At 50.3% G+C, this 13,926-nt stretch overlaps 1 protein-coding gene across 2 annotated transcripts; it reads right to left on the minus strand.

Annotated features, from left to right (window-relative positions):
- Nucleotides 1-6,293: 6,293 nt before the first annotated feature.
- Nucleotides 6,294-13,676, minus strand: INHBB (inhibin subunit beta B). Of its 2 annotated transcripts, XM_032445892.1 has the most exons (3): nucleotides 13,451-13,676; nucleotides 11,340-13,099; nucleotides 6,294-9,040 (listed from the first exon to the last, which is right to left on the minus strand). In XM_032445892.1, the coding sequence occupies exons 2-3, from the start codon at nucleotides 11,740-11,742 to the stop codon at nucleotides 8,265-8,267; spliced, it is 1,179 nt and encodes a 392-aa protein (XP_032301783.1). In that variant the 5' UTR covers nucleotides 11,743-13,099; nucleotides 13,451-13,676; the 3' UTR covers nucleotides 6,294-8,264. The 2 variants fall into 2 exon arrangements, with proteins under 2 accessions (XP_032301783.1, XP_015724327.1); XM_015868841.2 differs by lacking the exon at nucleotides 13,451-13,676 and having other exon boundaries at nucleotides 11,340-13,334.
- Between the last annotated feature and the right edge of the window lie 250 nt (nucleotides 13,677-13,926).

Raw genomic sequence — 13,926 nt, forward strand, 5'->3', positions numbered from 1 at the left:
AAGTCCTACGAGCTTTGCTCTGTGCAGTCTTGCAGCCTGTTTATGACTGTAATCAACAGGGGGATTCCAATCTGGGAGGATTTTGAATCTGCTTTATGCAGGTGTGAATAACTGACCCTGGCCCTACATTAACACTATTTTAAGCCTAGCAAAAAACAGAGCACATCTGAAGGGTTGTAACATCCAGCACTGTCATGAGAAAGTTTGCCAGAGACAGAAAACAGGCAGCCATCAGCACGTGGACTGGTTTACCACTCTTTTGGTTGTTATATCTGGTAATTGTGGACTGCAGCTGGGGATGCTGAAGGAAAACTGTCAGAGCTGGCACACTCACGAGACCAACAGGCAGAGCATAGAATAAAATCCCAAAGTACGCTTAGAGTATGTACTTCCCATAAATTAAAGTCTATTTGTGGCACGTGTCATAGAAAAAGCTTTCATTTGGTGTAAAACTTAAACATAGCTTTGCATCCAGGCCATATCTCCTTGAAATGCATCAAGCAGGAAAAGCAATGTTCTCCACGCTCCACATGGCTTCAATTGTCAGTTTGGGAGTGGAATGAGAACAATGTAAAAGGAGAAGCCGCCTATAAAATGAAACGCGGGGCTCAGTTTGTTGTCCTACAGTTAACTTTGTGATTTGACCACTGCTGTGCGTACCTAACATAAACAGAGTCAGTTTAAATCCTAAGTCTCTGTGCTTACCTCATGGTAAATAAGAAACACCTAGTGCAAAGTCTTGGATAGGATCTACATGGCCCAAGTGCTACCCAGAGCTCCTGGTGCAGGCAGCACAGTGCAGAATGCACAACTGGGGTGCTGCGATATTCTGGCTATTTCTCAGCTTTGACAGCAGTACTACAGATCTCAGCAGCCTCAAGGTTGCTCTAAACTGTGCTAAAGACCAAACCAGCTTCTGAACAATTTCAAAACATGCATTGAGCAAAAGCAATTTGTGGAGCTGCCTGGAGCACAGCCACATCTGAGCACAGACTGCCTTCTCTTCAGCTATCACAAGGGTACACACGTATCACACACATAATGCAAGAAAACATACGTAGGTTACAGCACTCAGAAGTCAAGGAATTTGCTCTGAGTACCTACACTGCTTTACTTCTGATCGCCCAAATACATCTGTATTAGAGAGACATCAGCACAGTAAAAGGTGAGTCACTTAAAGAAAGCCTTACATTTCTTGTGCATGTGTTTATACAGAAAATACGCATCCATGCAAACATGCCGCCCCAATCAAGAAAAGCATACACAATACATAAGACATAAATAAATACTTATGAGTCACCAATAACCACCTCATAAATTACACAGCCTTACAAGTATCACTGCTGAAGATAATTTGCACAATTGGATGCAAAATATACATCTACAACTCTCATTAAGACAGATAAGGACTGTTTGTTTCCTTCCACAGGAGCTTAAGACCTTAATTTACAAAGATGCTGATGTTTTACTTTATTTTTTCAAGAAAAGCTTGCAGTCCCACAGCTGTGGGCAAGTTAAAAAACTGGACCTAAGAATGAATTTAGTCTCTCAAATCTCAATCATGGCAAATATAGTGAACAGAAGACAAGACAGGGGCCCTGAATTCAAGAGACCACAGCTTGCTCCAGCTCACAGAGGCACAAGCCAACAGTTTCCAGGCAGCTTTTACACCCCTTTGTCCTTGGATAAATAGGAGCATCAGGGTCTAGCTTTCCTACCTTACACCTGCTGCAAAGGCCAGAATCAGCTCCCCCTTCACCCACAGGGCCTAAGCTTCAGCAACAGGAGAGCACAAGCACTGCTGTACTCCTATAGCCCATAACAAACTTTTCTGTAGGACAAAAATAAACAGCTCCATCCAGCAAAGCACAGAGGGATGGGATCAGCCCTGCAGACTCAGCTTGGGCAGAACTTAAATGCCACTTTGGTGCCACTTGACTGATACAGCCCAAACACTGCATGTTTGTTTTGCTGACACGTAGGTTTAAGTTCACTCCCCAGCCACATTTCCCTTCCTCTTGGATACAATAGTCATCTTCATAGCATTTATTATAACATATTGCAGCAATAATGTGCAATTATCCTCAAAAACAAAACAAGAGCTCAAGATAAAAATAACAGGCAACAAGCACACTTACCAGCTGGGGAAAGGCAGTACAAGCTGCAGTCTTCCACAGTACAGCCATTTTAGGGATGCAGCTGCATCTTCCAGCCTAACTGCAAAGAACCAGTCTGCAGGAGAACACACGAGGAAATGAAGTCTCTCCACAATCATGTAGTGACCAGGATCAGCTGGACCTGCCCTGACTCTGAGGAGATCTCATTAAGTAGAGATGTGGTTCAGGTGTGAGCCTGGGTGCTTTGCAGCTGAGTTCAGTAACTGCACGTGGGCCAAAGTAAGAGCATGGAGTGCTCAGTACCTGGGAGGGCTCATCCCTTCCTTAGGAGAGGCCTACTAGATGCCCAGCAACCCAGTTTTCATTCCACTTCTTCCTCTGTGACAAGTGTGGCCTAAAGAAATCAGTGCATTTTTCCACTTCTTGAGTTTTCTTCTTGTTTCCTTGTGTTGTTTTGTTGGATATCTCTACTTTGACTGTACCCACAAAAGTTTCCTTCAGTGTCAAGTTTAGAATCAGGCTTTAATTCCTCTATTTCCGTTCTTTATATAAATATATCATGGAAACTAACTGCAGTGTAGGAGAAAAACTCATCACCAAAAAGAGGGATTCTATGAATGTAATGAAAGTAGCAACTTAAAGTTCTCAGCAGCAGATCACAAGCAGAGTAAACCTGACCAAGTATAAGGAAGCTGTACTCCTCTCTGCATACATCTCTGATGGTTCACAGATCTCTCAGGTTATACGGCATGTGTGTAGAAACTTGGCTTTTCTGCTCTGTACAAGGAAGACTGGTTAGGGCTGCACACATCCAAGGAGGGCCTCTGTTGAATAGTATTGGCCAAATCAGATTAAAAACCCAATATCTATGATGAAGGCTGCACGCTGCATGCTCAGAGAAGATCCACTGATGTGAACCAGAAGTTCCTTGCATGTGGTCAGGCCCTAAATTTGATACTGGAATTTAAAAACAAATTAAGATTCCCATGCAATATTGACTTTATTTATTTTTTTTTTTCCTAAAAGATTTTACAGCATGGAATGCTATATGCAGTGGTTACATGAGTCCAAGTAATTGTACCAATTATATAATTTGATATAATTGCACTAATTACATAAACACATAATAATGAAATATAAGTTATTCCAAGAGCTAAACTGGAAGAACATTAAAGAACTTAAATCTGCTCCCACTTATTCTAGTACAAATCAGAAACAATTCTCCTGAAATCAATGAAGTTGCTCAAATAAAACTGGCCCCTCACATCATAAGTAGCCAGGTAAATTCCGCTTTTGGTTCAGGGGTGCAGGCTGTGCAAGCAAATGAAAGCTATTGGGATATTCCGTACCAAAGCAGATTGCTAATTCCTGGCCAAATTCCAGCATGTGCAGGGAGAGTCTCTCTGAGCTTATGACCAGGTGAGTTGTATCAGTGGCTTTTGCTAAATCTTTTAGCTTCTAATTCTAAAGCAAGCAGGGATTTGCTTAGAAATAACAGAGAATGAGCTGGACCTGAGTAGGATTTCAAGAAAACCAGGTTGCAGTGTGTCCTTAGATACATTGTTGCTAGCCTGAATTAAATCTGCAGACATTAAGGGAGTTCGAGCAGACTGGCATCAGTACTAACAGAAACAGGCTTTCCTCTTAGACAAAAATTTATATTCCCAATCCACTTTGCATAACGCTTTTCAACGCCTCACAGTAGAAACCACTCCAAACTAAAATCCTTATTAAGAAGGATTCATTCAGTGAGGGGTTTCCCCCTTTTCCCGTGGCAGGGGGGAATGCAACAATTAACTTCATCTGCTGGCTGCATCTCTCATAAGTAGCGAAGCAAAGGATGTGAGACCTGGCAATTTTGCAGCAGGTGTCTGTGATGTATGCAGAGTTAATCTGCTGAGTGATCTGTTGCACCACGTCGTGACAGTCACCCCCGTTCACACAACCCTCAGTAACACCAGTGGGAGTTCCAGGCAGCAGCACAGGCGGTTTGCCTGTGCTAGAATACTTTAAAGGGTGGAGATTTTCCATCTCCAGAGGTTGATTCCACTGCACAAAGGAGTGAGGTGACTTAGCATTTATGGGTCAAACTCAAAGCCTGTAAGAGACAAGCAATTCGGCTTATTGGGATGACTCTGGACCTGACCCAAACGGGTCATTTTAGGTACAGTACCTCATGCAGCATAAGGCAAGGAATCTGGATGCTCAGTTTTACAAAGCTAAGAACAAGAGGCAGGAAAATAGAAACCCCAGATTTCAAAAAAATCTGTTTGGGCATCTCCTTTTTCAGCCTGCCTAAATTCAGAAAGGCAGCTGCAAAAAGTGCAGTACCTGCAGCCCTGCAAAACACTAAGGAGAGCCTTGTCACATTCACGAGAAAGAAAGCCCAAACTGTCCCAGATTGCTGCCTTCCCCTCCTTCAAATTAAGAGTTTTACAATTTTATTCCATTTTAGCCTTACAAATCTTTGTGCTGGAAGCACCTTGCTCCTGCTCTGTGCTCAAAGCCGTGGGTAACTCCACACCTCTCCAAACCCAGAGCATGTTCCATCCAGATCTATTTTATGTTACACATAAAACAAAAGTATTTGAGAACTTGGAAAAAACTCTTTCCTGGCAAGGTGATACCTCTGACACCATAATTATTTGTGATCTTTGTATTTCCATTTCTGCCCCATGAATGGCAGATCCATAGCTTCAAACAGAGATGCGGGGACATCAAGGGAAGAGCGCTGTGATTCTTTTTACCAAGCAAAGGGGTTTTGTTTGACAGCTTCTGTGAGACTGTTCAGGATCCCAGGCTTGGCTGTGGTTTTTCTGTGGGATGCAGAGCACAGCCCGCACCCCATCCCCACCCCAGCCAGCCCCATTTTGCTGCCATTTGGGCTGCCCAAAGCTCCCCAGGGCAGCAGGTCCCCGTCTCACCCCAAGACAACCTGCTCTTCTCGTGACAGAGCACATGAGTCCCTGTGCCCGGCACAGGGCCTGGGTTCAGCCCAGAAACCAACCACCTTCCATTGGGAATGAGGTCTCAGCAAGCCCTGCCTGCAGGGCCCTGCACTTTGACTGAAGACATTTCTTAATATATCCCATTTCTACCAGCGCTGCCCACTCTGATTTACCAAGACTGTGTCATTTGAGGTTAAACATGCCTTCAGACTGTAGGCATGTGTACATCCAACTGATTTCACGGGGAATTTGCCATAGAGCCACGTCGCCCCACTGCCACAAAACGGAGCAGGAGAAATGGCTCTGACAAGACGTGTGCAGGGAGCAGTGGCAAAAAAAAGCAAGGAAATGTTGAAAAAATTGGGCCCGAGGACAAAGTTTTGTGCAGCAAGTTGTCGGTATGGCCACAGCAAGTTGCTTATAAAGGTCTTCCAAAGCAAAGTGGCCTAGCCCCCAAGCCTGGCTTGGGGAGGGGATGGGCAGAGTTGTGCTTGAATTGGAATTGTAACCAGAACCTGTCATTAGACACACAAACTTGCTTCTTCGACACTTCCCAGGTCTCGGGGTCAGAGCTAACATTTGCTAAGTCAACAGAAGTCCTTCTGTCAGCATTAGCTGGCGTTTGGTCAGGCCTCCGGCAGGAAGGGGCTGTCTGTGGAGATCAGCGAAATCAATATCTGAATATATGTGCAGCTGACATGGATTCCTGTGAGTGTCTGTCAACATTTTTTGTTTAAGTTAGTAAATAGGACGTGTTTTACTCCAAAAACATCTCCTGGCTGGCAGTGAATTTGAGAAACAAAAGTTGATCAGCGTTAGCATTGGCCTGTTTTTTCCTAGAAGTGCTTTTCCCCTTATTTCTCACTTCTGGTAAGTGCCGTGCTGGGGAGTGACCCAGGCAAGAAGTCACATTCCTACACAGCAGGTGAACCAGGAACTCACTCCCAGCACCCGGCAGGTATGCGGAACGCGGCCCTGCCCGCACCCCACGGACCCACATCGGTGCATGCAGCAAGGAGTGGATGCTTGCAGGTACAGATGGCCATGAAACAAGAGCATGGCACTTCAGGATGGAAGCTGAGCTCTCAGACACAGCTTTCTGCAGTGCCTAATACATGCACATCCTGATGTGATAGTTCACCGCCTGCACTCAGCCCCAAAAGCGACTGCGTTTCTCCAGATGTTGCACCAAAATTAAACAATAATATATATACAAAAAAAAAGCATATCCAGTTTTCCATCTTTTTTATTTATTTAAACTGTACACAAATGTAAAATACTTCAACAGCAAATCTAAGTGAAAATTGTTTGGTTTAAATTATTATGGAACAGAACCTAAAAGGAACTTTATTAAATAAACATAAAAATTGGATTTAAAGGATGCACATCTTGTAATGTATTCTACAATAGTAATTTTTTTTTTTTCACTCTACGTTCCATGTGCGTATGGTATAGAAAAGACACTGAATAGAACAAACAGAATCCATTTTGTACCCTGAAACAATTGGTAGGCCTCGTGAGGGATTGCTCAGCATGACTACATGATATATGATGGCTTTGCCATCTCATAAAAATTATAACTAATATGTTGGCCTCTTTGGTTCCAAAATTTTATGTATAATACATTTAACTGTATTCATTTTTTGCTGCTATAAAAATAACATTTTTTTTTTCAAATGGCAGTTTTTTGACTAATCATGCAACTAAATCAGTGCAAACATTAAAAGCAATCATTCGCTTTAAAAAAGAAGCAAAAGATTTAATTTCAAGTATAAAAAAATATAAAAAAGTCATATCATAAGTCCAGTTTTGTCTAGTATGGGTCAACACTTTAAATTGCATAGCTCATGCGGCACCTGTTTACCTAGATAGTGAGCAAAGATAAGTGCACTATCAAGTACCACTTTTCAAGGCATTGAAATTTGCAAGTGCTATTATACGTGCATTCAAGCAGTTTGCAAGTGCTATGCTGTATCATTATTTTCTGATCTTTATGGCCATTCTTGACACCTCCCGGTAAGGAAATTGAAAGCACTCTCCTCTCTCCTCCTTTCCAAGACTTGTTAAAGTGTTCCTCGCCTGTTACTAAATGCACTGCATTTTTCAGAACGTCTCCACCATCTCCACCGCTGTCGCTCCTCTGCAGGGTTCATTGGTTTAGCCGTGGTAGTGGCTGCTTGTTTGCTCGCTCCCCACACGACAGCTCCTCACCGAGTCCCCTGCCGAAGAACAGAGATTGCAGCTCTGACTCTTTGCTCCCGGAACAGTGAGAGATGCTCACGGTCAACACAGTCCAGATACGGTGTCAGACCCCCTTCTTGAAGACACAAACAGGTACAGCCATCCGCAGGTTGCTAGCGGTCAGTTACAGCATCAGACCCCACAACAGTCCGACGTCAGAAACAGCAGCTGCGTACGTGTCTGTCTTCTCTCTCTCAGATGTTACCGAAGTAGAAGTGCTTACTGGAAGTGCTGTAGGAAGATATGGGTTTCTGTGATGCTTATATTTAGATAACTTTAAATTAAGAGGAAGTGATCACCTACAAAGGCAGGTGTCCTGCAGCTTCCCACTAGACCTAAGAGGTGACAGTCGACTTTTTTTTCTTTCTTTTTTTTTTTTTTTTTTTTTTTTTTTTTTTTTCTTTTCTCTCTAAGTTTGGTCATTTCGACACCTGCGTGCAAGAATACGTTGTGCTCTCGCAGTCTGTGCTTTTGCCTGAGCAAAGGGAGCTCATTTCGGTCTGGCTTTGCTGGCAGGTGGGGATACAGCTGCGCAGCCGTCCACTTGTACTGGCAGGCATGTAGGTACATCGTCACTGGTCACTGCCTTCCCGTGCTCATGTCCCTTTCCCAAGCTGCCTCGTGTCTGTGTTGTGTGTCTGTGTGTGCACGAGCGCGTGGTTGTGTGTGCGCACGGTGTGTGTGTGTGCGTGTGTGTGTGTGTGTCTTTAAGATATCTCATAGCATTAACTTATAAGTGGTAGGATATATAAGTGTCCAAGATCCACAAACTGCCACTGTCCTGACACCAAAGTGAAATTACTTCTTTTTTTTCTTTTTTTTTTTTTTTTCATCAAACTTTTCCACAGTGACTTTTCAACACTGATGCCTGGATACACAGTGAAACTTCCTCCAACACCATCTCGTACGGGAATGTTCTCTCTCTTTCTCTCCCCCCCAAAAAAAAACACACCTCAAATCAAGCACAACCACATTCTTCCACAATCATATTGGGAACGTCCCTTTTCACAATGTTGTATTCATCATCAAAGTACAGCATTGACATTGTGCTAAGTTTGGTTGGAATGCAACAGGAGTTCACGGTGCCCGGGTTCAGCCCCCGCATTCGGTACTGATTCACGACGGCGGTGTGAAAGGAGGAAGCCGACCCCGGGACGCCAGCCAAGTAGGCCGGGCAGCTCCCTTCACAGTAATTCCCATAGTAACCTGATGGTGCTATGATCCAGTCATTCCACCCAATGAGTCTAAAGTCAATGTAAAACTGTTGCCTGCAACATAGATTGGTCCTGCCATCGCACTCCAGGCCTCTTTTCCGGATCCTGTGTTTGTTATCAGCGAGGCGGGCTTGCACCACTAAAAAAGGCCGGTGGGATTCCTCCCCGGGGTCCACATAAATTGGCAGCACTGAATACTCTTCACAGCCCTCACATTGAACATCCAAGTTCAGTCTCCTTTCTCCTCTCTCAAACAGAGCCTGGATCGCCTCTGTCATGGGAAAAGTGTGCCAACCACTTCTTTTGAGATCGACTTTCTTTTCAACCACATTCCACTTGTTGCTAGTGTCCGGGTCTTGGAAATAGACTTTGACTCTTACTTTTCGCCTGCTGCCTTTCTCTAAGACATATGGAAGCAGCTTCAAGTAAAGCCACAGGCTGGCTTGAACGACAAACAAGTTCTGGTTCCCTTCATTCGAGATGAAGAAATAGAGGCGGACTCTAGATGAGGCCAGATCGTCTGCAAGATAAGGAGAGATCAGCAAGATTAAGTCAAAAAGAAAACGTATCTTTTGTGCTGTTCTGGGTTCAGCGGCAACACCGGAAGACAGCTGACCGAAAGGGCGATGGGGCTGCATCAGCCAGAAGGCATGCACTGAATCTGAGAGTCCAAACTGCAATCGAAACAAACTGCCGGGCTGCAGCCGAATGGGTCGGATGCGGCCGCCAGCCGGGGCTCTCCCAACAACACTGGGTTTTTTGGCAGCCGGAGAGCTGCACAGACACCACAACAGCACCTTGAAAGGACCAGTGCTCGCACTGCCCTATCTTGCTGGTTTAAGAATAGTTTTAACTTTCAGCTCTCGGCCGATTCCCACAGCGAGTCCTTTCAGCAACCACTGAAACGTCAATGCCAAACCAGGGATTTTGTTTCTATTTTCACATACTCTCAGAGCCATTTAGCAGAGAAGATCCATGAGATAGGGGGAAAAATATTTCAATAACGTCCCTATGTGTCCTACAGATGAAGCGAAGCCCTCCTATCCTGGTACAATATCTGCCATTCACCATCCCAACCTCTGCCTTTCCCTTCGCAGCAATAACTCGCATAGATGCGACCAAACGAAGCAGTCGCTCTCCCTGCACCGACTGCTCTCCTCGATAACATCAGAATTACAGCAGTGACATTATCCCAGGAAACCAAATGTCACCAAATGTCTGACATAACCCCTTATTTGTAAACACAGGCGCTGCTGCATGCATTGCTGCAGCAACACCGGTGTCCCCGCTGCCGTTCTGCGCTGTTAAGTCCCAACCAAATCGGGCGTAGGTGATGAATGTGCCTTTGCAGCGGGGACAGTAATGCTGGTGCTCAAATCACAGCCTCGCAGTCGCTATTTAAATTACTGCCGGAGAGGCATTTTCTCATCTGTCCTTATCTGCTTGACTTCTTTCTGCACACAGCCCAGCGAAGATTTCTCTTCCTTCTGTTTTCCTACGAATCCCTGCAGTTTTTGTCAATGATTTTTTGCACAGTCAGTGTCTCCAATTGTTACCCTTAGATGCCTTCCCTCCTAATGCACCTGCAGGGCCCATTCCTCACCCTGCAATATTTGAGGGACAAGGAATTGTCACTGCATTTCTGTATGTCTTACATTGAGGCGATATTCAAAGTGTTCATTGAAAAGCAAGTGGAAGAAGCCCACCCCACACCTCCCACCAACAGCCCACCAACAAATAACGCCAATGCTGTATGCTGTGAAAACACCTTCTGCACACTAATAAATACACAACTTCTTCATGAACTGTGGTGACAGCGACAGAAAAAGAACAGGGCGGCATTGCTGCACCGATCCCCATCACTTGTGTTGCACGAGATTGTGTGCGCCCATCAATTTTGTATGTGAATATAACAAGCATATGTATAATGCAACAGATCCCATAGATACTGTAAATGTATATGCTTTGCTAAGTGGGAGGGTAGATAAAGAAGATGAGTAGGCAGCATCCAGGCTAGAAAGAGATTTATTTTGTGGACAAATGATCTATAGATGCCACAGAGTGATAGAGAGGCAGAGAAAAGAACCGAGTGAAAGAGCGATGAGGGCAAGGAGAGATGGGCAGATAGACAGCAGGCAGCAGTGCACAGAGCGCTGCAGATGTGCAAAGTTCACCGGCACAGCGGCCGCCCGGGTGAACTGCTGGGAAGCTCCGCAAAGGGACTCAGTGCCATGCAACCGCAGGGGATGCGCGGGATTGAGGCGGCCGGGACGGTGGGGATGGATGGCACAATCAGCACAGGGACAGATGGACAGAGGGGAGACAAACAGCAGCGGCAGGAGGCAGACAAGGCCAACGCCGTGAATGAAGGCTAAATACGTAGGGAACGAACGGACAGGGAGGGCAAGCAGACCTCAACAGAGGGATGCACGCTGCGGAGCAGAGGAATTAGAAGGGCATCAGCTGCGGTGAGGGATGCAAGGAACGGAGTGGGACAGGCGGAGGAGGAACAGAGGGATGCAGGGGACAGAGGCGAGCGGCTGGAAGGAGCGCTGCACGGAAACCCGCAGGGGGGACACGGCAAGGGGGCTGACGGGGCACAGCCGGGCACAGGGGTGCGGGACAGCGAGGGGCTGCGGGCCGGGGCGGAACGAGGAGAGGCTAAGGACGGGATGATGAGCCCAGCAGCCAAGGGCCCACAGCGGGCAAGGGACGGGCAGCAGGAGCAGGCAGGGGACAGGCAGGGGACAGGCAGCGGGGCTGCGGGACTCGGGGCAGGCAGGGCAGAGGGCAGCGGCTCGGGGCCGGGCGGCGCCCACCTGTCTCGGCGAAGCTGATGATCTCGGAGACGGGGTCGTGGGCCGGAGGCCCGGCGCTCGCCTGCCCGTCCAGGCTGGGGATCTCGACGCGGCCGTCCTCCCGCACCTTGCCGGCGTGCAGCTTGCGCAGCGCCGTGACCATGGCCGCCTTGGGCACGGCGTGCGTGATGTTCGGCCGGTCCCGCATCTGCAGCCGGCTCAGGATGTGCCTCTTCACCGCCTCCAGGAAATCCCCGTCCACCTTGCCCGGCTCCTCGGGCCGCCGGAAGCCGCAGGAGGTGCATGTGTCCTGCGGGGAGCCCCCGGCGGGAGCCGGCGGGGTCGGGGTGGCGGCGGCTCCCAGCAGCAGCAGCCCGCAGGCCAGCAGCGCGGCCAGCACCCCCCGGCGAGCCGCCCCGTCCATGGCGGAGGAGCGGGGGGCCGAGCTGGGGCCGGCCCGGAGCGCCGCAGGGAGCCCGTCTGCAGGCAGCGCCGCTCCGAGCGCTCCGCGGCGCGGAGGGGGCGGCGGCAGCCAAGCCGGGGGCCGCAACCGCTCCGCGCGGGGAGGGAGGGAGGGGGGCCCGGGGAAGCGGCGTGTGCCGCCGGGGAGGCGGAGGGGGGGAGGCCGCCCGCGCAGGCAACCGAAGTTGGGGAGGGAGGGAGAGAAAAGGGGGGGAGGGGGGGGCGGCGGGGCTGAGCGCACCGAGCGCCCGGCTCCGCGGGGGAGGGGGACGGCAGCAGGTGAGGGGGTGGCCGCGCAGCCCGGGGAAGGAGGGAGGGGGAGCGGGGCCGGAGGTGCGAGGGGAGCCGGGGAGCTGGGGGAGGCGGCGCCGCGCTGCCCCGGGGCCCCGCGGCGCTTCAGAGGGGCATCCCCGGGCGCCGCCGCTCGTGGTCCATCGCTCGCTTCGGCAGGGTCCGGGCGGGCCGCGGAGAGAGCTCTTTAGTCCGGCGTCATTGAGGGGGGTCAGGGAGATAACCGAAGCAGATTTATATACAATCCAATTTATAGCCTGGAAGGAGGAGGGGGGGTGGGGGGGAGAGATGCCACTTGTACCCCCCCGCCCACTCCGCCCCCGCAAGACAACAATCCACAGGCCGTGGGTGCGGGTCTCTGTGCCGCTCCGCTCGCTCCGCTCGCTCCTTCCTTCAGCGCCCGCCGCTTCCCGACGCGCCGCCAAAGTTGACGCGGAGCACCGCCGGGGCGGGGGCCGCGGGCGGCGGGTGAGCGGCCGACGGCTCCACGGTGCCGAGGCGTCTCCCCGCGACGGCGGGATCGGGAGATCCGCTCGGAGGCTCCGGAGGATGCGGCGGCGGCGGCGGCGATCCCCGCTCGGTTCCGCAGCGCTGCGCGGGGACTCAGCGCGGTGCCGGCGGTCCCGGGAGTGCTGCGCGGATCCACTCGGTCAGCCCGGCGCTGCGGCTCGCTGCCTCGCTCGCTCTTTTTAAACAATATCTCCTTTGTTGGTGGTTTGGGTTTTTATTATTATTATTATTATTATTATAAGTATGATTTTTTGTTGTTGTTGTTGTTGTTGCCGCCGCCGCTGCTCCAGTTAATCTGTCTCTCCCTCTCTCCCTCCTTCTCTCTCTCTCTCTCCGCGTCTGTTTGATCTCCGCTCACCGTGCGCCGGCTCCAACGCCGCGTTTTGTTTTGGTTTGGTTGGGGCTTTTTTTTAACGCGTCTGATGTTCCCTCGCGGCTCCGCAGTGGAAGGGCTCGGGGAAGCGGCTCGCTCCTCGCTCATCGGCCGCGCGTCTCCTCCTGCTCATTTCCCCCCCACCCTGCAAAATCACGACATTGTGGCACTTTCTACTGAAACTTTTATACAGGAGTTAAAACCACGTGGGAACTCCAACCTATAACAGAGCCGCCGTGGGTTCCTCACTATTTGGGAGATTAAGTTAAGTCTTTTGCCCCCCCGGGCTATTACAGTAACTTCCTTATGCGGAGCTATTAACTGCGCTGTTCCTTTAACTCCCCCCGTCCCTCCCGGTTCCCGCACACACCCACCGCACCGCATCGCGCCGCACGGGTCGACCCCGGCCGGGAGCTGGGTGCTCCCCCACCCCCCTTCCCCGGGTTGTTCCTTTGCCTTTTAAGCACTTGAAAGGAGAAGGCATTAGAAAGTTTACCGTCGGGTTGCTTTTGCGACGGGGCGGGTGTGAGCGTGCGTTTGGCTCGGCGGGGCGGGGGCTCGCTTCGCCGCGGGGCAGCGCGGTGCGGGGAGGGGAAGGGGACATAACGGGACCCCGATCTCTGCGACCGGGTTTCCCTTTGCGGGTAAGCCTCGAGGGCGAGGTAAAGGCTCCGCTTCCCATCCGGCAGCCTCGCAGCCAAGCCCGAGGGCGGGCGGGCCCCCAGCGGCCGGGGTGAGCCGGCCAGGTGCACGCAGCCTCCGCCCCGCCGAGCTGCGGGCGCACCCCGGGGCCGCGCGGTCCCGCACCGCCGCGGGCATGGCCGGGCCGACGGCGCCCCCGCGGGGCCGCGCTGGGAAGCGGCGGGGAGGGGGGCAGCGGGGAGCTGGGGTGATGGGGGGCAGTGCGGAGCCATCGTCCCCGCCGTGGAGCCCAGCATTACAGAGGGCAGCAGCGCGTTTTCAAGGAGACGC

The sequence above is a fragment of the Coturnix japonica genome, chromosome 7 (assembly GCF_001577835.2).
Source record: "Coturnix japonica isolate 7356 chromosome 7, Coturnix japonica 2.1, whole genome shotgun sequence".
Classification (NCBI taxonomy): domain Eukaryota; kingdom Metazoa; phylum Chordata; class Aves; order Galliformes; family Phasianidae; genus Coturnix; species Coturnix japonica.